The sequence below is a fragment of the Pelophylax lessonae genome (assembly GCF_965119305.1).
Source record: "Pelophylax lessonae genome assembly, chromosome: 6".
NCBI classification, from domain to species: domain Eukaryota; kingdom Metazoa; phylum Chordata; class Amphibia; order Anura; family Ranidae; genus Pelophylax; species Pelophylax lessonae.
In genome coordinates this window covers 191006014-191028129 of record NC_138773.1, presented here as the reverse complement: position 1 = coordinate 191028129, position 22116 = coordinate 191006014, and the positions used below count along the sequence as shown (strand labels likewise).

Sequence of the window (22116 nt, the reverse complement as noted above, 5' to 3'; positions counted from 1 at the left end):
TTGTCTTGTTGGGTGTTTTGTTTTTTGTTTGTTTTTAGAGCAGAAAATCACCCAAGAATGCCTAGATGTGAACGGAGCCTTAGGCCTCATGCACACTGGACGTTTTTGGAGCTGCTGTTAGCAGCGTCAGACGGCTTTTGTTTTTTTTTTTTGTTTTTTGCAGCTGCAGAACGCACATCCATGTTGTTCTATGGCCTCATGCACACATAGAGCTTTTAGGAGCTCCAAGTGGCATAGGTGTTTTACAGCTCCAAAAAAACCCAGGAACTGTGCGTTCTGGAGCTGCAGCGTCAAGCTGTAAAAACATCTAACGCGGCTTAACGTGCGTTAAGCCACGTTATGTTTTTTTCTTCCATTCAAAATCAATGGTTCCCTATGGGAGACTATTGATTTGAATGGAAGTCGAACCGTAAGTCGGATTCAACTTGCACTGTGAGAATCTTGAGGGGGAACTCCACGCCAAAATGGGGGGAAAAAATGGCGTGGGGTCCCCCCCCCCTGGTTCTAAACCAGGCCCTTCGGGTCTGGTATGGAATTTGAGGGTAGTCCCACGCCCGAAAAATCGGCGTGGGCCCCCCCCCCCCAAAATCCATACCAGACCCTTATCCGAGCATGCAGCCCGGCAGGCCAGGAAAGGGGAGGGGACGAGCGAGCACCCTCCCCACCCCAAAGCACCTTGCCCCCATGTTGATGAGGACAAGGGCCTCAACCCCACAACCCTGGCCAGTGGTTGTGGGGGTCTGCAAACAGGGGGCTCATCGGAATCTGGAAGCCCCCTTTAACAAGGGGGCCCCCCAGATCCCCTACCCCCTCCCTATGTGAATGGGTATGGGGTTCACTGTACCCCTACCCATTCACCCCATAAAAGGCAGTGTGTGTAAATAACGACAGGAGACGTTTATTAAACATCTTCATCCGGACTTCTCTGCTCTTCTGGTCTTTTGCCGCCTCCTGGTCTTTTGCCGCCTCCTGGTCTTTTGCCGCCTCCTGGTCTTTTGCCGCCTCCTGGTCTTTTGCCGCCTCCCGACGCTGTCACCGGTGATTATGCCGGTCTCTGCAGCTTATTATATAGTCATTAGGGGCGGGGCCTCCTAGTGACGTCACAGGTGCCATAAGGTGGCGGGGCCTCACCGAGAGGCCACACCCCTGATGGCTATATAACAAGCTGCAGAGACCGGCATAATCACCAGTGACAGCGTCGGAGGAAGGCTAGAGGAGGCAGAAGGCCGGATGAAGATGTTTAATAAACTTTTCAAAACGTCTCCTGTCGTTATTTACACACACTGCCTTTTATGGGATGAATGGGTAGGGGTACAGTGTACCCCATACCCATTCACATAGGGAGGGGATCTGGGGGGCCCCCTTGTTAAAGGGGGCTTCCAGATTCCGATGAGCCCCCTGCCCGCAGACCCCCACAACCACCGGCCAGGGTTGTGGGGATGAGGCCCTTGTCCTCATCAACATGGGGGCAAGGTGCTTTGGGGTGGGGGGTGCAGAGCCCCCCCCTGCCCCAAAGCACCCACACCCATGTTGAGGGCGTGTGGCCTGGTATGGTCCAGGGGGGGTGGGGCCGCTCGCTCGTCCCCTTTCCAGGCCTGTCGGGCTGCATGCTCGGATAAGGGTCTGGTATGGATTTTGGGGGGGACCCCGTGCCATTTTTTCGGCGTGGGGCTACCCTCAAATTCCATACCAGACCCGAAGTTCCTGGTTTGGAACCTGGGGGGGAACCCCACGCCGGTTTTTCCCCATTTTGGCGTGGAGTTCCCCCTCAAGATTCTCACAGCGCAAGTCGCACCGCAAGTCGGATCATACTGATCCGACTTGCTGTGCGACTTCCATTCAAATCAATAGGCTCCCATAGGGAACCATTTGATTTTAAATGGAGGCAGAAAAAATGCTGCCAAAAGCTACGTGGCCAAACGTGCTATAACGCTAATGGAAAAATTTACCGAAAGCACGTTTTTACAGCTGCTTTTTCCCGGCGTCAAACAGCTTTGGAGCTCGTTTTTATGACGCCCTGTGTGCATGGAGCCTTAATCTTGGATGGGGTCATTGATAGTCCATTAAGGGCTCATTTCCACCATGATCCCTGCGTTTATGGATTTGTTATGTTTTGTGGTGTGTTTATGGAGCGCTCTGCTATATTTATGTGTGTAAACTATGCCCATAGAAAAACATTTGTATTGTCTTTAAGAATGCATTTGTATCAGGTATATACAAGCCCACCTAGTTGGCTGGGAAGCACTTTACAATCACAACCAGGCAGGAAAAAAAAAAAACTTTGCAGTGTCAACAGGGTTTCCGCCCTGTGAATTCCGTCCTGCTCAGCGTGGGATTGATCCGCCGATCCTGCTGAGCAGGCGGGTGACATGTCTGTCTCTGTGCTGAGACCGACCTGTCAGATCCCCGCTCTAATCTGTGGGAGATCAGATGAAAACGGACTGATACAAAATAGGATTTCCACCCATCTGGATTTCAGACAGGACCGGATAGCAGCAGGTGTCAGCAGACATGTCACCGCTGACATCCTCTGCTCCATAACGATGCATGGTGCATCCGATCAGGTCCTCCTGAAAAACTGACAGGCGGACCTGATCGGAAAGCCTGTGTGAAAGGGCCCAAAAGCTTTGTTTGGCCCCTACACAGGTAGTCCAATCAGGGTCCACCTGTCAGCTTTTCAGGAGGACATGAGCAGACGCTTAATGTTAGTCTATGGGCGGCCAGATGTAAATGGATATGTGTCCGTTTACATTCAATTATCTCCTTGTCCACTGAGGTCCAGGAACCAAATGGAAAGATCTGCATCCTTTTCCCTATTTTCAGACGAGAGATCGGAGGTAATGAGACAAGACCTTACCCTAGCTCAACGGCTATATTCCAAATTCAACGGCTGGAGACCAGTGCTCTGCCTGGGATTTTTAGTCCCCAGTGTAAACAATCCATAGAAAATAAAGCCAGCTACTGAGTGTACTCTTCTCGATGATTCTTTGTTGGCTATAGATAAAATGGCACAACATAGTTTTAACGCATTTCGGCCAATACAGCCTTCCTTATAGCTGAGGAAAGCTGTATTGTTCGAAATGTTAGAGCTCTGTATGTTGTATCATTTTATATGTAGCCCATAAACAATCATTGTGAAGAGTAGATGGTTTTAGTTGCTAGGGATCGGCAGTTGTCTGATGTTGTTTAATTCAAGTCCCTTTACATTCCCCTGCCCAAAGTTCTAATGTTAGTGTAGAAAGTTCTCAGCTTTAGATGCAGCAGAAAACTGGATATGGATGCCACTGAAGTGACATTCATTCTGTTCTGCTTCGGTTCAGCAGGTGACTGTTAACGGATCCACTGCTGATTGGACCAGACTGTGTGACAGGGGCCTTTTATTTATGTTGCAGTCAAAAATCATGTAATAGTGATTCCAGCAGTTCAGCTTTGTTTAGTGATTCTTCTTGCAGTCTTTGAATCCAGAGCAGCTGATGTTGATCATTATACTAGTTATTTGTGGCTTTGCAGGCAAGCAGAGAAGAAAATAGTCAATAGACTTCTTCGCTAAAAGTTAGCTGGTTTGACATTGCCCTAAAGGACCATACAAACAGGCCAAATATTGGGTGATTTCAGCTGGTTTCCAATGACATTTGGTCCGTGTGTTCGGCAGCTGGTCTGACTGAAGCCGGCCAAACCTCCGGCTTCTATCGAAGGAGCGTGACCAAAAAAGGTCTGCCGATCAGCACCCGTTCCGTTCAGTGCTTGCAGCCAAGAGCTCTGACCGGTGTGTTCTGGTGGGGGGGGGGGGGGGGAGCTGTCCCCTTTTTAAAATACAATTGCTTGGATTGTTAGTACAGGTTCTCCTCTCAAGCTCTTCATATTTTTTTTTTTTTAGTTCAAGTCGCTGGGTTGAGAAAAAAAAATAGTGAATACTAGGCTTAAGTCTCCTTTCATGGACCCGAGTCCACTCCGATCACTAGGGGATCTGTGAACAGATCCCTTGCTGATTGGAGCCAAACAACGGATGTTACATTTGTGCCCAGCGGACACTGGGGGATCTCTGTTGGCTCTATGGGCGGCTGAGTGTAAGCAGACTGTCTGTTTAAATCAATGGTATATTCTGGCCCAAAAAATGGAAAAGGACATTACTTATCTGTTTTCTTATCTTATTGTAATGCTCTTGTGAAAGGGGCCTAACTAGTTCCAAAAAACTGCAAATATATTATACAAGATTTCTATAGTGCCAGCAATTTGTGTAGCACTTTACAAAATGTAATCAGGCATACAAGAGGAATCAGAGGACCCTGCCCATTAGAGCTTACAATCTAAAAGGGAGTGTCAAGTGATAAAAAGGGTAATAACTGTGGGGGATAAACTGATAGATAAAATAAGTTTTTAGTTGTCAGGTGGAAGATGAAATACGTTTTTAGTTGTCAGGTGGAGGCCTGGTGAAATAAATATTGTATGCTCCCTTTTGGACTGAGTTTGATGAGGTGGTGTGACATTTATACTGATAATGTCTCTTGATGTCTGAGGAGACTGATGGGGTAAGCTTAAAGGGTAGAAAGAGATGTGGGGGGAGTCAGTATATAAATGGTATTAGAAACTGTGAGAGGCTGTCAGCTGACCCATGGATCAAGAATGAGAGGCCCTAGGACAAAAACTTGGGGGACCCTATCAGAAAGAGAAAAGGTTGTCGAGTTGTGGCTCTCGAGATGCAGTGTGTTAAGGCCCGTACACACGTGCAGATTGTCGGCCGAAAAGCTTCGGCCGATTGTAGGCTTGTTAGTATGATGCTTCCGACAGCGCACTTTCGGGCGAAAAGAATCTGTCGTGCAAGCATTAAAATTTTTGTATGCCGACACCAGAGCGGCCGATTGTTCGCCAGTCAATACAGAATTCGGCCGACAGACAGCAGATTTGCAAGACCTGGGCATGCTCAGAAAAGGAAAAACACAGGGAAAGTTAACCATCACATGACATCACTTCTGCAGTCGGCGGACAAAATTCTTGTGCAGTCTTTTGCACTTTTCAACAGACACGACAGCCCGGGGACAAAAGACGGCCGATCTGCACGTGTGTATGGGGCTTTAGGGAAGATGAAAACCAACAAAGAGTACAGTCACAAACGCCAAGGGAGTGGAATTTTTTTCAGGAAGAAGGGGCGGTCAATTGTATCAAAGGCTACAAAAAAAGTCCAAGAGTAAGCGTACAGAAGCGGCCATTTGTTTTTAGTCACTAGTAAGTTGTTTTAGGAGAGCAGTAAATTTGCGACCTGCATTTGGGGTGGTAGTGATTTTGCACTGACTCGGTGCAGATCGCAAGGGCAATGTGATTTGAATGTCGTACTGGAACTTGACATGAAACATGGGTTTCCCGCACAGCATCCTAGTGTGAATGGGCCCTTAAGGTTCTGCTGTTTCTCTAGTCAAATATGTGAGGTGTTTTCTTTACGGTTTACATGTTACCAGTTTATAACTAATCCTGCCTATCTTCTGTTGGGTGCAGTACTGTAATCTTTACAATATCTGTTTTAACAGGTTCTGGATGAGAGCAAGTTACAGGAAGTAGATAGTATATGGAAAGAATTTGAAACCCCAGAGAAGGCCCACAAAGTGTAAGTTCTACCTCGCATCTGCACCTAGTTTAATTACAGCATGTTTTTAAGTGAAAATCAAGCCAATTTGTTTCTAGTTTTGGATAGGATGAAAAGTTATGTTTGGTTACAAAAATATTATTAAAATAAGGTACCACACAATAGTTGACTTCATCAACTGCATCAGTTACACTAATATATATATATATATATATATATATATATATATATATATATATATTTCAGTGTAAATTTGCTGTCTCCTCCAAAATAACGACACCCAGCCATTAATGTCTAAACCACTGGCAACAAAAGTTGAGTACACCCATAAGTGAAAATGCCCAAATTGGGCCCAATTAGCCATTTTCCTTCCCCAGTGTCATGTGACTTCACATGGTTTCGGGTGTCAATGGGGAGCAGGTGTGTTAAATAGGATGAAGAAAATAATGAAATATTGTATATATTGATGGTATATACCCACTTGAGCCAGACAGTGTGATAAACAATTGTGCAAACAAATAAAAAATCGACTGCAGTAAAAAGAGCAGCAGCTGTATCTACCAATAGGTAAGTATGATAGAAAAAAGACTACTGGGTAAATTGCTCCAAGCAGATAACAGCGCTTGCTAATGTGTTCAGTGCACCATATACAACATAGCAGAATAAAATGAACTGTGCAACATTAGTGAAAATGTCTGTGTAACAACATATACTTCTATAATGCAAAAAAAAGTAAAGTCCAAGTAAATAAAGTGAAGAATACCATCAATAAAGGAAAGAGAACTCCCTCTGTGTCCTCTACAAAACAGTGCACTTTTCTTGTCGTGGTAAATCAATGTATCCCTAACCAAGGATGGATGCAGGGAGCCAGGTATCACCCAGTGCAGTCAATGAGTGCAAAAATTCCCACTCACAAGATGTTGATCCTCCTTAATCTATGGTAATGGGATCAAACATGCTGATCTGCCGAACGGCATGTCACTGATTCTTCCTCCTCTGCCATTCAGAAGATTCAGTCTCCAGGGGTGGTTTTGCAGGAAAAGTATATAAAAGAGCGAGCTCCACTTCCTGTGATAACCTCGGGTAGTTTTTTAAAATTAAAAAATCTCATCCGTTCCATAAAAACTTGTACGATAATGTTATGTATAACTCTACACAGAACCTCCAATTGAGTGGATTTTACTTAAATGATATACCTATAGATTACAATGGTCTTTTCAGTTGAAAATCTCTGCTGAAAATAAAGGGAAAGAATTTTATCAGGAGCTGGTTTCAAATTGGGTTTGAATTTGGAGAATACACAAGATATTGACCACAGAGGAGTTTTGTAACTTTAATATTTGTTTTACACCAATGTGAGTAAATTTGTTTGTTTGATACTGTAATGATGCCAATGATGGATTTTTCTGAATGAACAACAGTGATTAAATACAGTTTCGTCACTACCACTGAGGCAACAAATAGTATCTCTGCTGTTCTAAAATCATATTTTAGGCTAGGTTCACACCTATGCAGGCTTTTTCCAGTGCTATTAAATGGTTAACTTTTTTTTTTTTTCCTTTTTGTTATAGAGTTAAGCTTAAGCACTTTGAAAAGTTTCAGGACACAACGGAAGCATTGGCTGGTAAATATTCTAAGCTCTGCATTTTTAAAATTGAAATTTACAGTTGCCACTGATGGATTTTTGTTAACCTGAAATACTATGATTTTAACCTTAACTTTTCGTCACTACCACTGAGGCATCATCTTTCTAGTGGTGGACAGGATACATTAGATGTATGTTGGATGTAAACGGTTTTTTTTTGTGTTTTTCCACAGCTGCCACTGCTCTGGTTGAAGGCAAGATCAGTAAAAACCTGAGAAAAGTCCTTAAAAAAATTGCTGCAAAGGAAGCACATGAGCAGCTCGCTATTGCAGATGCCAAGCTTGGAGGCGTTATCAAGGTATGTTAGTCTGAAAAAAAATTCTAAATATTTAGCCAGCCTCAAAATGATTTCGGTTTGGCTGGCATCAAGAGCAAAGAAAAACAAGACCAAAGAAAAATTCCCATCTCATCTTACTGACCAGCCTGCAACCAACTGAATTATATCCTGTATAACAGTATGCGTTAAAAACGGGTATAGTTTGCAAACATTTGCATATACATCCGTAAGCTGCAGAGCCACTTTGCAGCACCCTGATATCTGCAGTCCTAACTCTAAATTTTGATAGTCTCCATAGTAGAAGCGCATGCATTATAATGGAATAGGCAGAGGGCAGGTGAGCCTGGAAGGAGCCCACCCCTCAAAGGCACAGGGACACACTGGACACCCAGCATATAGCTCTCTGCCTATCTATTCTAATGCATGTGCTTTTACTATCCCTATATGTGTGCAAACTAAAACTGTTTTTAATGCATACTCATAGACATAATTCAGTTGCTTGCAGGCGGGTCAGTAAATTGAGCTGGGAATTTTCTTTGGTTTTGTTTGACCTGCGTGCCCCTTCCGTGTGCTCCTTGCTGCAAAGGCTAGGTATAGGTGAGGGCAGCGGCCATTTGCTTTTAATCCTGAACAATGAACCAGCTCTTGCATGATCTTCTCTGTGATTCTTGTATTGACTCTTTCATAGAATGCAGGCTTTATAATGTTAGGAAGGTTTTTAGTAGCTGGAGTTCAAAAATCTTAAGATTTCTAAGAAGCTATCATCTTCAAAATCCTGTCTAGCATTACTTTTGGTTTTGACTATAACTTCTAGTCATGGTCTGTAAGGCCAGTCATTGTAAAAAAACAAATGACGCTCCAGTTGTTTTTGTGTTTATTATAAGTCAGCAGCTACAAACATCTGATGAATTTTAATAAGCACACTCGCCTCTCCCAGGATTCAGTAATTGTTCTCACCCAAGCTGAAGCTGTTCCTTCTCTTCCCAGCACTGGCATCTCCACTGTGGGTACCCAGCTGTGACTACTTGCTGCTTCGCAGTCCGGCACCTGCTGCACATCTGCGAGTCGCACTGCACCTGCTAAATGGTCCAGCAGTCTTCTAGGACCTGTGACATGTCTCTGAAGAATTGAGGGAGGGGGGAAGAGTAGAACTTGCACCCAAATCGCTTGTCAAAACTAGGTACCCACTCCCCATCCCAAAAAAAATAAAAAAATGCATCTAAATGTGGCAGAGAAGTACTTAAAGCAGAACTTGCCTTTTTGAGTGCAGCTCAGCTTTAAGATGCTTACTGTAAAATACACTAGTTCTTTAAAGTATGCTTGTTATCCTTGAAAAAATATTCTGACAATACTGAAAAGCATACCTTGAAAATTCTCCAGGTTTAAGGGATTAGTTTGCACTCTTATGCACATTTCTACATCTTCTTGCCATCTCTAGGTCTGGCCTGCTACTTCCCAAATTTATTTTGACCATTTTGCTGAGGGGGTGACTCACCTCTTGGTTTAAGATGGGGTTCTCCTCTGATGGTGCTCTCTCAATTTATCTCAACAGGACAAAGCGAACCTCAGCTGTGTTCACAATACAATGGTGGCAGAGCTGATGAGAGGTATCCGCAATCAGATTGATGGCCTTGTTGCAGGACTTTCTACCCGGGAAATGTCTGCTATGTCTCTTGGTTTGGCCCACAGGTAAATAGATTAGTTTATCTCCCATTTAGTTTTATTTATTTTAATTGGTAATAACAATTACCATAGTTGGAGTAAGGTGGTAATGAGATGCATTTTAAAGAAGCTGTCATATTCTGTACTCCAATAGTAACCAAGGCCTGGAACTAACAGGCTTATATTTCTCTGATATGATATACTCCACCTAAACATATTAATATTGGCTGTATATCTTCAGGTGGCATTGTTGACCTCTGTTAGCCGCAGGGTTCTATACAGATCAAGGGCTTTGGTGCATTCCTATAGTTCAGACCCTGGAAAAACTGCTATGATATATGCCTGCTGTGACAGGTGAAGCCTGGACCATATAGGGACCAGTAACACGAAGGTACGACTGGTTCGTCTTTGTTATGAGACCAATGCTGTAGCTTTACAGCAAGTATAAGGATCAGTATCTTTATTACTTGCAGTACATGTTTCTCTTACGTCCTCCGACAGTCGCCGCCATCTTCATATTCGTCACAATGGGGTATTAGACTTTGCTCCGAAGGAGTAGCTAGGCAACAGAATGTTAACATTAAAGCTTTTAACATATCCCACCCACAGGGGGTGGTCCCCTCAGTCAATACCCTCCTACTTCCTGCATCCATATCTCAGTTTCAATGTCTAGCTTGTCAGGAGTAGCTGGATCTCTCTATGCTGGGGCATTTTGCCTCAGCCTTTCTCTTCTTTTTTGATTTTTTTGTTTGTTTTTTCTCTCTCTTTACTTAGCTGTTCTTTTTTGTCAGCATTAGTTAGTTCTTCTGATGAAGAGGATTCGTGCCGGCTGGGTTTCGGGCTGATCCCCCTGGTCGCAGGTTGTGGGTCAGTGGCTTCCCAGCCTGCCATCGAGCGTTCAGCCAGGTAACGCTCCTGGCACAGTGAACGACCCATCCCTGTTCGGTGCAGGGATGATTGGTGAGGTGGCTACCTCACTGGACGCTGTGCGGTTTCTTAACCCCGATTTTTTTTTTTTTTTTTTTTTTTTTTTTTTTTTTGCGTCCTGGATGCGACTCTCCCTGCCACATGTGCAGCGGCTTGTTCGCCTTTGCGGGTTCCCCACGCCATTAGGAGGTAAGTGTAATCTATGTGGGGACCTGTCTGTTGGGGGGGGGGGTGTCAGTCTGGGACTGTGTAACCTGCCTCTGTTCACACTGTTTAGCTCCCTATCGCTCTGGCTGCACGCTGTGGGCTGCAAGGGGGGGGGCTGTGCGGCACTGTCTGTCAGACTGTGGAATGTGTGACAGGCTGTGTGCTGTGGGGCATGTTTTTTGTCATGTTTGGGCACAATACAGCGATCGCTGCGGCGATCCGCCATGTTTTTTACATGTGTAGTGTTATACTGCGGTTCTCACAGTAGTGGGGAAGCGGCGGTTTCGGGGCCAAACGGCGCCATTTTGGCTGCGCTCGCTCCGTCCGCATGTTTTTACTGCGGGCGGCCATTTTCTTCTAGCCTTCCATAGGCTTTAATAGAGCGTCCTGATTTCATCACTTCCTCTTTCCTGGGTGCACCGATCGAGGCAGCAGCAGCAGTGGTCTCTTCAGGTTTTATCCTCTGTTCTTCCTATATCCATTGCCTGTGTTCAGTTTTTATCCCTGTGGGGGTCTCATTGTGCTTGTGTGTGTGTGTGCGGTGGGCTGCGCTCGCCGCGCTTGTTAAAGGGGCAGTTAACCCTTTATTCTCCAGCATATTTTTTTGGGGCAATGGGTTCTCAGGAAGGCAAATTTCCTGCCACCTTGGTGGGAAGCCAGGGGACTGCTGTTTCCCCCCCAGGGGGGGATTTAGCTGAAGTGGTGGCTAACCTTGCTGCTCAGGTGCAGATGCTGGTGGCTGCTCAATCCACTAAAAGACCCAGAGTTTCTATTTCCTCTGATTCTGAGGGTGATGGGGCTGCTATGGCTGGGGTCTCCTTGTCGGGGTCCCGTTCCTCCCTGGATCTCGTGGGGTCCGAGGTGGAGGCTGAGGTTGAAGGGGTTGATAATTCTCCCCCTGGCTCGCCTGAAGAGCTTGCAATCATGGATGAATTGGTTGCTTCTATAAAACAAACGCTGCGTTTGCAGGATGAACTGTGTCCTCCTGCTGCCCTGGCGGCTTATGGGACGTAGAAAAGACGCAAGACATCGCAGGTCTTTCCCTGCACTGATGATTTTCAGTGCGCTGTTAAGGAACAATGGCGCAATTTACGCAAACCTTTTGCTGTGCCAAGTAGGTTCAGGCTGCGTTATCCTTTCACGCCTACCACTGATGAACGGTGGTGTGTGCCACCCCCGGTGGATCACGCGATTGCGGTTTTGAATAAATCCACTGCGATTCCTGCAGAGGATACTCCGGTGTTCCGAGATGCCACGGATAGGAGAATGGAGTCTCTTGCCCGTCATACTTATTCTGTTACGGGTTCGATGCTGAAAGCTCTGTTTGCCTCTCTTATGGCAGCCCAGGCTGTCGCAAGTTGGACGCAGGTGCTTAGGCGCGTCTTAGTGGCTGATTCGGCCTCACCGGCGACATTGGATATGGTGGATCAAATCCATCAGGGTGTCATGTATCTGTGTGATGCGGACTTGGATTTAGTGCCGTTGGCTGCACGTGTACAAAGCGTGGCGGTGTTGTCTCGCCGCCTGGTTTGGTTAAAGTGTTGGTCTGTGGACCAATCTTCGCCCAAGACCTTAGCCAATCTGCCTTATGATGGATCTCGCCTTTTTGGAGAATCCTTGGATACGTTGATAAAGGGGATCACGGGCGGTAAGAGCACTCTCTTGCCCCACTTCCCCAAGGCTAAGGGGGCTCCTGGTAAGAAGCATACTAATTTTCGGCCTCCTCAGGGGTCCTTTCGTGCCTTTCGGTCGCACTACAAGGGCAAACCGTTCAAGGGTCAAGGCTCCCAAAAGAAGCCGTGGTCTGGTAAACAGAAGTCCGGACCCGCTGCCCATAACAATGCGGCCTGAAGGGGCGCCCTCACCCAGTTCTGGGGTGGGGGGGACGCTTGCTCGGTTTTCTTCAACCCTGGCTGGCCCGTGTGCGGGACCGGTGGGTTCAGGAAATCGTTCGATCTGGCTACAAGATCGAGTTTCTTTCTCGGCCGGAGAGCAGATTCTTTCCCTCAAATCTTCAACTGTCTCCGGAGCGTTTGCGGGATCTGCACCTAGCAGTGCGGGACCTGAGGGCTCAGGGAGTGGTGGTTCCGGTGCCTCATCGGGACAGATTTTGGGGGTTTTATTCAAATCTGTTCACCGTGCCCAGGAAGGAGGGCAAGGTACGTCCAATTCTGGACTTGAAGGCTCTGAACCGCTTTGTGCGGGTTCGCAAGTTCCGCATGGAATCCCTGCAGTCGGTGGTGGCTGCCCTGGTTCCGGGGGAATTCATGGCCTCCATCGATTTTGAAGGATGCGTACCTTCACATCCCGATTTTCGAGGGTCACCAGAGGTACCTTCGATTCGCCATTGCGGAGGATCATTACCAATTCTTGGCGTTACCTTTTGGTCTCGCCTCCACGGGTTTTCACCAAGGTGCTTGCACCCGTTCTGGCTTTGAGAGCCCAGGGCATCTCTGTTCTGGGGTATCTGGACGATATTCTGGTTCGGTCTGCGACCAGCCAGGGTCTGGTAAAGGACCTGTCCGTCACGATGCAAACTCTGCAGGAGTTTGGTTGGACGATAAATTTTCCAAAGTCGACGCTGAGTCCGTCGGTTCGTCTTCCCTACCTGGGAATGATCCTGGACTCGGTCCAGGCGAAGGTCTTCCTGCCGGAAGACAAACTCAGGACTCTTCAGGAGGAAGTCAGGTCCCTCAGGGACGTTCCGCACTCGTCTCTGCGGACGTGCATGAGATGTCTGGGATTGATGGTCTCGGCCTTCGAGGCGATTCCCTTCGCCCAGTTTCACACGCGGGGTCTCCAAGCGGAGATCCTGTCCAGGTGGGACGGGCGACCTCAATCTCTGGATCTTCAGATCTCGTTGAGCCATCGCACCAGAAGGGATCTTCTGTGGTGGCTCCAGTCCCCGATGGTATTGGGGGGGCAAGTCCTTTCGTCCTATCTCATGGACAGTGATCACCACGGATGCCAGCCTGTTGGGCTGGGGTGGTGTTCTAGGCGTTCTGTCCGCCCAGGGAACTTGGTCGGAGTGGGAGTCCTCCCTTCCGATCAACATTCTGGAATTGCGTGCAATAAATCTCTGCCTTCGTCGCTGGACGGACCGGCTGCAGGGCTGTCCGGTTCGGGTGCAGACGGACCATGCCACGGCAGTGGCCCACATAAACCAAGGGGGCACCAGGAGTGCCCGAGCGGCTCTGGAAGTGGCCGACATTCTGTCTTGGGCCGAGACTCATGTCCCGGCGATAACGGCAGTTCACATTCCGGGGGTGGAGAACTGGCAGGCAGACTATCTGATTCGCCAGACCCTGGATCAGGGGGAATGGTCTCTCCACCCAGCTGTCTTCCAGATGTTGTGCGCGTAGTGGGGTCTTCCAGATGTGGACCTGTTCGCGTCTCGTCTGAACAACAAGGTGAGAAGGTTCGTGGCAAGGACGCGCGACCCTCGGGCAGACGCGTTGGTGGTCCCGTGGCATCAGTACAGACTGATGTATGAGTTTCCACCGATTCAATTGCTGTCCAGGTTCCTTCGCAGGTTGCACTTGAAACGCAGCTCTGTGATTCTTGTGGCGCCGGACTGGCCTCGCCGGTCCTGGTACGCAGACCTCGTGAATCTGGCGGTCGACGCCCCCGTCTACCTCTTCGAGACGATCTCCTGTCTCAAGGGACGATATTCCATCCTGCTTTACAGTCGCTGGCTTTGACGGCCTGGCTGTTGAGACCGAGGTCCTGAAGGATAGGGGTCTCTCCCCTGAGGTCATTCACACTTTGATCAACGCGAGGAAGCCTTCCTCAGGGAAGGTCTATTACCGTACTTGGAAGGCCTATTTTGCCTGGTGTGAGTCCAGGGGGTTTTCACCTCGCACGTACTCTGTTTCTCGAGTGTTGTCCTTCCTTCAAACGGGTGTCGACCAGCGTTTGGCGCTGGCTACGATCAAGGGTCAGGTGTCTGCGCTGGCTGTTCTTTTTCAACGTCCTGTGGCTTCTAACTCCTTGGTTGGCACTTTTGTTCAAGAGGTGCGGCATCTGGTCCCTCCTAGGAGGGAACCTCTGCCTCCTTGGGACTTGAATCTCGTTCTATCTGTGTTACAATGTGCTCCTTTTGAACAGATCAGGGAGATCTCGTTGTCTATGTTGTCCAAAAAGGTCACCTTTTTGGTGGCAATCACTTCGGCTCGCAGAGTGTCGGAGCTGGCGGCTTTGTCCTGCAAGTCTCCGTATCTGGTCATTCACTTGGATAAGGTGGTCTTGCGACCTAATCCTTCTTTTCTTCCGAAGCGAGTTTCGGAATTTCATCTCAATGAGGATATTGTCTTGCCTTCGCTTTGCGCGAAGCCTAAACTTCCGAAGGAGGTGAGGTTGCACTCTTTGGATGTTGTTCGGGCGATAAGGGTTTACCTTAAATCGACAGTCTTTTCGCAAGACGGATTCTTTCTTTGTTCTTCCGGAAGGTCCTCGGAAGGGCATGGCGGCGTCGGCTTCTACCATCGCCAAATGGATCAGACAGACCATTGGACAGGCATATGCTTTGCAGGGAAAAGTTCCCCCCTATGCCTGTGAAGGCGCACTCTACTAGATCTCTGAGTACGTCTTGGGCCTGTCGTCATGGGGCTTCTGTAGCCCAGGTGTGTAAGGCGGCGACCTGGTCGACCGTACACACTTTCACGAACTTCTACAGAGTGGATGTTCAGGCATCGGCAGATGCTTCCTTTGGCCGCAAGGTTCTTAGTGCGGCAGTTCCTTAGGGTCCCTTGTTTTGGACCCCTGGCGTTTTGGGCTATGTTTTTTATCCCTGGGTTATTTGCTTTTCCTGGGTTGTTGCTCCTGTTGAGCAAGGTTTTTTTCATGTTGCCCAGCTGGTTTCCTTCCTTTGGTAAGGTTCATTTCTTTGATGTGGAGACTGCGTTGCCTTACGGCGCGGCTGCGTTTCCCACCCCTCATGTTTGCACTGCTTTGGGACGTCCCCATTGTGACGAATATGAAGATGGCGACTGTCGGAGGACGTAAGAGAAAACGGAATTTTTGTAAAATCTTACCTGTAAAATTCCTTTCTCTGAGTCCTCGGACAGTCGCCGCCCCCGCCCCTCTTTTGGGGTTTGGTTGTATACTCTACTGCTATTCCACTGAAACTGAGATATGGATGCAGGAAGTAGGAGGGTATTGACTGAGGGGACCACCCCCTGTGGGTGGGATATGTTAAAAGCTTTAATGTTAACATATTCTGTTGCCTAGCTACTCCTTTGGAGCAAAGTCTAATACCCCATTGTGACGAATATGAAGATGGCGGCGACTGTCGGAGGACTCGGAGAAAGGAATTTTACAGGTAAGATTTTACAAAAATTCTGTTTTTTGAGTGTCCCCTGAATAGTATTCATTTTGTGCAAAACTATCAGGAAGCCAGGAATTTAAGTTTATTCACTTTTTAGATGTTTAACCACTTCCGGCCTGTCACATAGCAAAATGACGGCGGCAAAGTGGTTGCACTATCCTGACTGAGCGTCATGACACGCTGGGCGGCCATCGGTGGTGCGGTGTGACACACCGCTTCTCCGATCCCGGTAAAGAGCCTATAACGTAGTCTCTTTACCATGTGACCAGCTGTGTCCAATCACAGCTGGTCACATAGTAACAAGGAAGTGCCGTTTATCGGCTTTCCTCAGCTTGTGCCTGACAGGCACGAGTAGAGGAGAGCCGATCAGCGGCTCTCCTGATAGGGGGGGTCTGTGATGGTATTTAGAGCATTGATTACCAGTGCAGACCCTTGGGGGATTGCCCACCAGTGCTCAGGGAGCCTGTCAGTGCTGCCCATCTGCCATCTATTAGTGCCTCCTCATCAGTGCAGGGAAAAACATTATTTACAAAATTTTATAACAAACTTTTTTTTTTCTTCAAACTTTTCGGTATTTTTTTATTCAAGCAAAAAAAAAAAAAAACCTTGCAGTGATCAAATACAACCAAAAGAGAGCTCTATTTGTGGGGAACAAAAATTACATAAATTTGGTTTAAGGTACAGTGTTGCATGACTGCGCAATTGTCATTCAAATTTCAACAGCGCTAAAAGCTGGAAAATTGGCTTGGGCAGGAAGGAGGTGAAAGTGCCCTGTATTGGAAGTGGTTAAACTTTCCACGTTAGCAGTAAAGTTTAACCTTTCAGAGCTCAGTCTCAGGTGAAAGACTAGATGTGTTGTATTGCACTTCAGGTTGTTCTAATATCACCACTTCCACCCAAACCCGTCAGGTACTTGGGCATTTCCTTCTGTTCTTTTTTCCATGAGGACTTCACTATAGGGTGGGCAGCATTTGGGTTTCTGTGTATCCTATGTACAGGCATACCCCTTTATGCTCTCATTGATGGCAATTGCAGAAACCAGGCACAAGGGAACCACGGCAAAAACTTGGGTAAACACTCGTCCTACCAAAGGTTTCCAAAGCACGCAAACTGCTCAGTGACATTTCCTTTGCACTGGAGCAAGACCCGGTTTTAAACAAATTTCTTCATCTGATTCCAGCTGTTTCAGGCACATAAGTGCCTATCTGACCTAGACAGGTTTGTCTCCAACGGCAGACTTTCTCAGATAGTTAAAGCGGAGTTCCACCTGTTTTTGTGTTTATTAAAAGTAAGCAGCTACAAAAAATGTAGCTGCTGACTTTTAATACACACACTCACCTGTCCCACGGTCCATCGATGCAGCTGGTGGGAGCCTTAGTTCGCTCCCTCTCCCTGCGGCGCCGCCATCTCTAGTGCCTAGATTGTGACAGTTTGCGGCTTCACAGCTGGGTGAGGATGTGTGTGGATGGGCAATCTTCTGGGACCTGTGACAGATTGCAGGGTGGGGGAAAGAGAACCGTTGCTCAAACAACCTAGGAGCAGCTACCTGTCAAATCTAGGTGCCCACTCCCCCCCATTTGGCATGTCGGGGTCAGGAGGTCTTTAAGCAGAAATTCAATTTTTGGGTGGAACTCCGCTTTAACAGCCTTAAAACAGCTGTCTCTGTCCACCGCTCCAAAGAGCTTTTCCACTTTCTCCACCTGAATTGGAAGTGGATCTACCCGCTCTAGGAAACAGTAAGACAGAAGAAAAGAGGATGCTGCAGAAGATTTCTAATCCTACTCCTGATACTATTGGCCAGGCCTCTGGGTTTTGACCCTTGTTTGAAGAAAAGAAAGATATATCTATCAACTTTTTAGGCCTTTGATATGGTGGCCATTTTTAGCAAGCTCAGAAGTACTTTCTTACTAAAAATCGGTGTACTTGTAACTTAATGTGAATTGAACTGTAACTTTATGTGAATTGAACTGAATTTTTTTCTTTCCATAATGGAAATGAAGAGAGGAAGGATGTGTTTGTAGTCCAGATTGGCTTAGCAACCTATTATGACAAATATAGCTTCCTCTGTAGATACTGTGGAGTAAGTGTAGCCACGAACGATTGGACAGGGAGTGTTAATTGCAAGTATACCATATTAAAAAAAAAAAAAAAGGAATAAAGTTATCTAATTCAGCCACCAAAATATCCAATTCAGCCACCAATAAAGGTCTGGTAAGCTGCAATGTTATTATTTTGAATAGTGGAGATGGATTATAACCCTTGTCAGTTTTTACTGCTATCTGTGCCCATGTTAGGGAGATTCCTCCTCCTCCTCCTCCTTTGTCTTTCTCACAGTTATTATTGAAAGTGAAAAAAAATCCCAAATTTTGGGAACGCTAGTTCTGGTGACCTAGGGGTCCCCAAGGGATTCCCCTAATTTGCAGGGATTTCCTCCCACTACCTGTTTGGCTGTGGCACAGGTAAGTGAAGGGAAATCTCCACAATGGGACACGGGTGGCGGAAAAAAAAAAATCCCACAGGGGTTAGAATCTTCCCTTTATCCAAAATGAAGAAAAGTTGTGTGAAATCCTCTACACAATCCAGTTTTAAGTGACTTTGGTAAACCTGTATCAAAGATGGCAATAAATGTTATAATTCTGCAGTTTGCTTTATTGTGAAATAACTCCTGATGCTAATTATGTTCTTTTTTTTTTTTTTTTTTTTTTTCTAGTCTTTCTCGATACAAGCTTAAATTCAGTCCAGACAAAGTGGATACAATGATTGTACAAGCCATATGTAAGAAAAAGTTTAAATAAGTTAAATTAACTTTACTGATGAAAATGTAATTTATTGTAACAGTAATTATGGCTTCTTCCTTTTAACCCAAGCGCTTTTGGATGATTTGGATAAAGAGTTAAACAATTACATAATGCGTTGCCGAGAATGGTATGGTTGGCACTTCCCTGAGCTTGGCAAAATTATCACAGATAACCTGGCATACTGCAAGTGTCTTAAAGCTGTTGGTAAGTTCATATCGGTGCATAAATGTTTTTGCGTTTGATTGTGTGGATGTGTTCAAATACACATTAGCATAACTAACTTGTAATTTTATTGGTTTGATCTACATTTTCTGTTTACAGAATGTAAGCTTGCTATTTTCAGTGTATTGAAATGGGATGGCTGCAGAATATATATAAATAATTTCTTGATGTGCGGAACCATTGAAAAAGAAAATATACATGTGAATTCAATTTGAAATTCTGGTTGAAAAAAAAGTGTTTGACCAATTTTTCTATTATATTGCCATGGTTGCCAGGCTGGGCGTCAAAAACTAAACTCAGAATTCGCAGGCTTAGTTAAGAAGAGGTGTTTTCTTGAATCTCTCAAACTAGTTTTACAGTAACCTCTGGCCGGTGATGATGATTTATGTCTAATTGCCTGATACTTCTATGAAGGCAATTTTAGTCACTACCTCATCTGAGGCCAGTTGTTGAACTATAAGCTTGCAAAGTCATATAACTTCTTGTCACTTTGGTGGCTTTGTTAAGGACAGGTAACTACATATTCTGTATTAGGTTTAGGAGGGGGCTAGATATGCCAAATGTAGCAGTGAATTTAGTTTTTTGTTCATAGCTTGGTAATTTACTAGTCTTTTTCTTTTCCAATAGGCGATAGAGTGAACTTTGCTAAATTTGACCTTTCCGAGTATCTGCCAGAGGAGGTAGAGGCAGAAGTTAAAGCTGCTGCTGAGATTTCTATGGGTACAGAAGTATCTGAGGAGGATATAAACAACATCCTACACTTGTGTGACCAGGTAAGTATCGCATAGTGCTTTTGTAAAATCAGGACTCTTCAAAAATACTTAAATTGAATAAAAATTCCAGCATTATACTGTTCTATGACAGTTAATAAAAGTACTTTAAAAAAAAAAATTGTTTTCTGATGTTCAAAAAAACTGAAATTATGGAGTTTAGTCTCTGGCACCTAGCCTACCTAAAATATGTATAGCATAATAAAATGCATTTAGGAAACCCAGATGTGAAAGTAACAGTAGGTAGGTTTACAGAAAAGTAAGCACAGAAAGTCACTATAAATACAGCCTGGCTGCTGCTCTAAGCAGTGAATTTAATAACAATGTCCTCAGAGTTTATATTTGTAATTAGTACCAATAGGATTTATAACTGTAACTATTTTAGGTGTACTGAGTTCTCTTCAAATCTAGGGTGGTGTAATCGTTTGTAGCCCTAGCAATAAGCTTTTCTTATTTGCTCCCTTTTTGTGTTTAAGTATACCATGTTAAGTGTAGAAAAATACCTGTTGATCCTAAATGCAGTGCTGCCATGTGCACTGGGGTTGGGGTGTCTTTCAGACCTAACATAATTCCTTTCCCTAAGACCTGGTTCACACTGAATACTACTTTGAAATCGTGCTACTTCACCTGAAGTAGCATGATTTCAAAGAAGCAGGTCAGTGCGACTTATGGCCGGTGATGTCTTACCTTACCTGACATCTGTGCGACCTCATGCACAGATGTCTTTGCAAGTCATACCTGAAATCGCAGAAAATTGTGCAGGAAGCTTTTTTCAAATCGGTGCGGCACCACAAAGACAGTCGCACCAATTTGAACAGTTCCATTGCTGATAATAGGGGGCAACTTGTCATGTAATTTACAACTGTCAAATCGCATGAAGTCACACTGGTGTGAACAGGGGCTTAGGCTACAACTCTTTAATTTGCAATAAATGTTTTACTTTTAGGCAGTTTGATCTAATCCAATTGTTTCTGTGTGCAGGTAATTGAGATTTCAGAGTACAGATCACAGCTTTATGATTATCTCAAGAACAGAATGATGGCGATAGCCCCCAATCTTACTATATTAGTAGGAGAGTTAGTTGGTGCCAGACTTATTGCTCATGCAGGTGAGTTTTCTTGTGCAAAATATCTGCACAAATTTGTGTGTGTGTGTGTGTGTATATATATATATATATATATATATATGTGTATGTGTGTGTGTGTGTGTGTGTGTATGTATGTATATATATATATATATATATATATATATATATGGAGATACATACATACATACATACATACATACATACATACATACATACATACATGCACTTTTGTATATAATTGCAGATCATAAGTTTTAATTGGCCACATTTATCACTTTTATTCCGAGTCCTTGCTTGCCTATTTTCTCTCAACACTTTTTTTTTTTCTGACTCTGGCTGCCTAGGTGATTACATCACAAGGCGATTTCCATGCACTCCTGGGATATCGGCGTCATCTATCCCAGGATTCCATGGAAATCGCCTAATACCGCAATCTCACGTGATTTCCAGACCAGAAATGACGTGAACAGGGAGGGGTTAGGTGCCATTTTCGACCAAGACTATCTGCTGGGAGGAAGGGGAGCCTCTCTGCTCGGGACAAGCCAGTACATGGATTAAAAAAAGTGTGCATGCGTGAGATCAGGAGGTGCAACGCTTTGCTGACAGTATCCTAATGTTGCAGTGGAAGTGGTAACAATTATGGGGGAGCGTCTAGAAAACAATAATTTGTGGATTGGAACTCCGCTTTGAGCATACTCTAAACTAGTTAGTGAATATATACATTTTAGTAATTTAGTTGTAAATCTGACATGAAGTATGAACAAAGCATTTTCTTCTATAGTGTGTTCTTGTCCCAATGCAGGTCACTAAGTGTCATTTCTGTCTGCTGCTTGCTGCTTTATTCCTCTATCTCAGTGTTTTCCAATCTTTTTTTGTCAAGGCACCCTTTAGAATCATGCACAATCTTGGCACACCAGGAGGTGCATCCGAGCACGCTTTTTTGTGCCTTCCTGCACACTGCGTCTTTCAATGGGTTGCCCTATGTGCGTGAAACTGGCAAAGAAAAAGGTGCCAGCACATTTTTTTTTTTTTTTTTAATTATGGCGCACTGAAATGCATGGCACTTGGGTACCATGCATTTTAGAAAGAGTGAACGCCTTTGCAGCCATGTGTCTGCAAAAGACACATTTTTGGATGATACAATTTCTCACTTATTAAACTTGTGCGTTCTCTTCCAGGTTCCCTTCTAAATCTAGCTAAACATCCAGCTTCTACTGTGCAGATCTTGGGAGCAGAAAAGGCATTGTTTAGAGCATTGAAGACCAAAAGGGACACTCCTAAGTATGGTCTTATTTACCATGCTTCCCTAGTTGGACAGACTACACCTAAGAATAAGGGAAAGGTGAGTCTTGTGAGATGTACTGCATACAAACATTTTATGTTTTGCCTTAGTTGTTCCCTATTTGATAGACCTTAGAAAATGGTACTGTGGTATTAGTATTCTCAATGGGCATAAACCACATTTTTCAAAGTACACTGTATATGTTGGTTAATGTGCTGCCAGCCAACTTCAGTATCACATTTTTCAAAATCGTAGGTTTGAGATTCTTAAACCCTGCATTATAGGATGGTACCTTCAAGTGATTGGACTCTGCACTAGCAAAGACCCAGGTGGAT

At 45.3% G+C, this 22116-nt stretch overlaps 1 protein-coding gene across 1 annotated transcript in view; it reads left to right on the top strand.

Moving 5' to 3' along the window:
• The window catches only part of NOP58 (NOP58 ribonucleoprotein), a 35051-nt gene that overhangs the window by 1083 nt on the left and 11852 nt on the right, over positions 1 to 22116 (top strand). Inside the window, exons 2-10 of the mRNA XM_082260990.1 lie at positions 5523 to 5599; positions 7150 to 7202; positions 7397 to 7521; positions 9053 to 9189; positions 18333 to 18397; positions 18490 to 18624; positions 19270 to 19415; positions 20394 to 20520; positions 21678 to 21841. Of these exons, the coding sequence (XP_082117116.1) occupies positions 5523 to 5599; positions 7150 to 7202; positions 7397 to 7521; positions 9053 to 9189; positions 18333 to 18397; positions 18490 to 18624; positions 19270 to 19415; positions 20394 to 20520; positions 21678 to 21841 (1029 nt within the window). The remainder of the gene's footprint in view (positions 1 to 5522; positions 5600 to 7149; positions 7203 to 7396; positions 7522 to 9052; positions 9190 to 18332; positions 18398 to 18489; positions 18625 to 19269; positions 19416 to 20393; positions 20521 to 21677; positions 21842 to 22116) is intronic.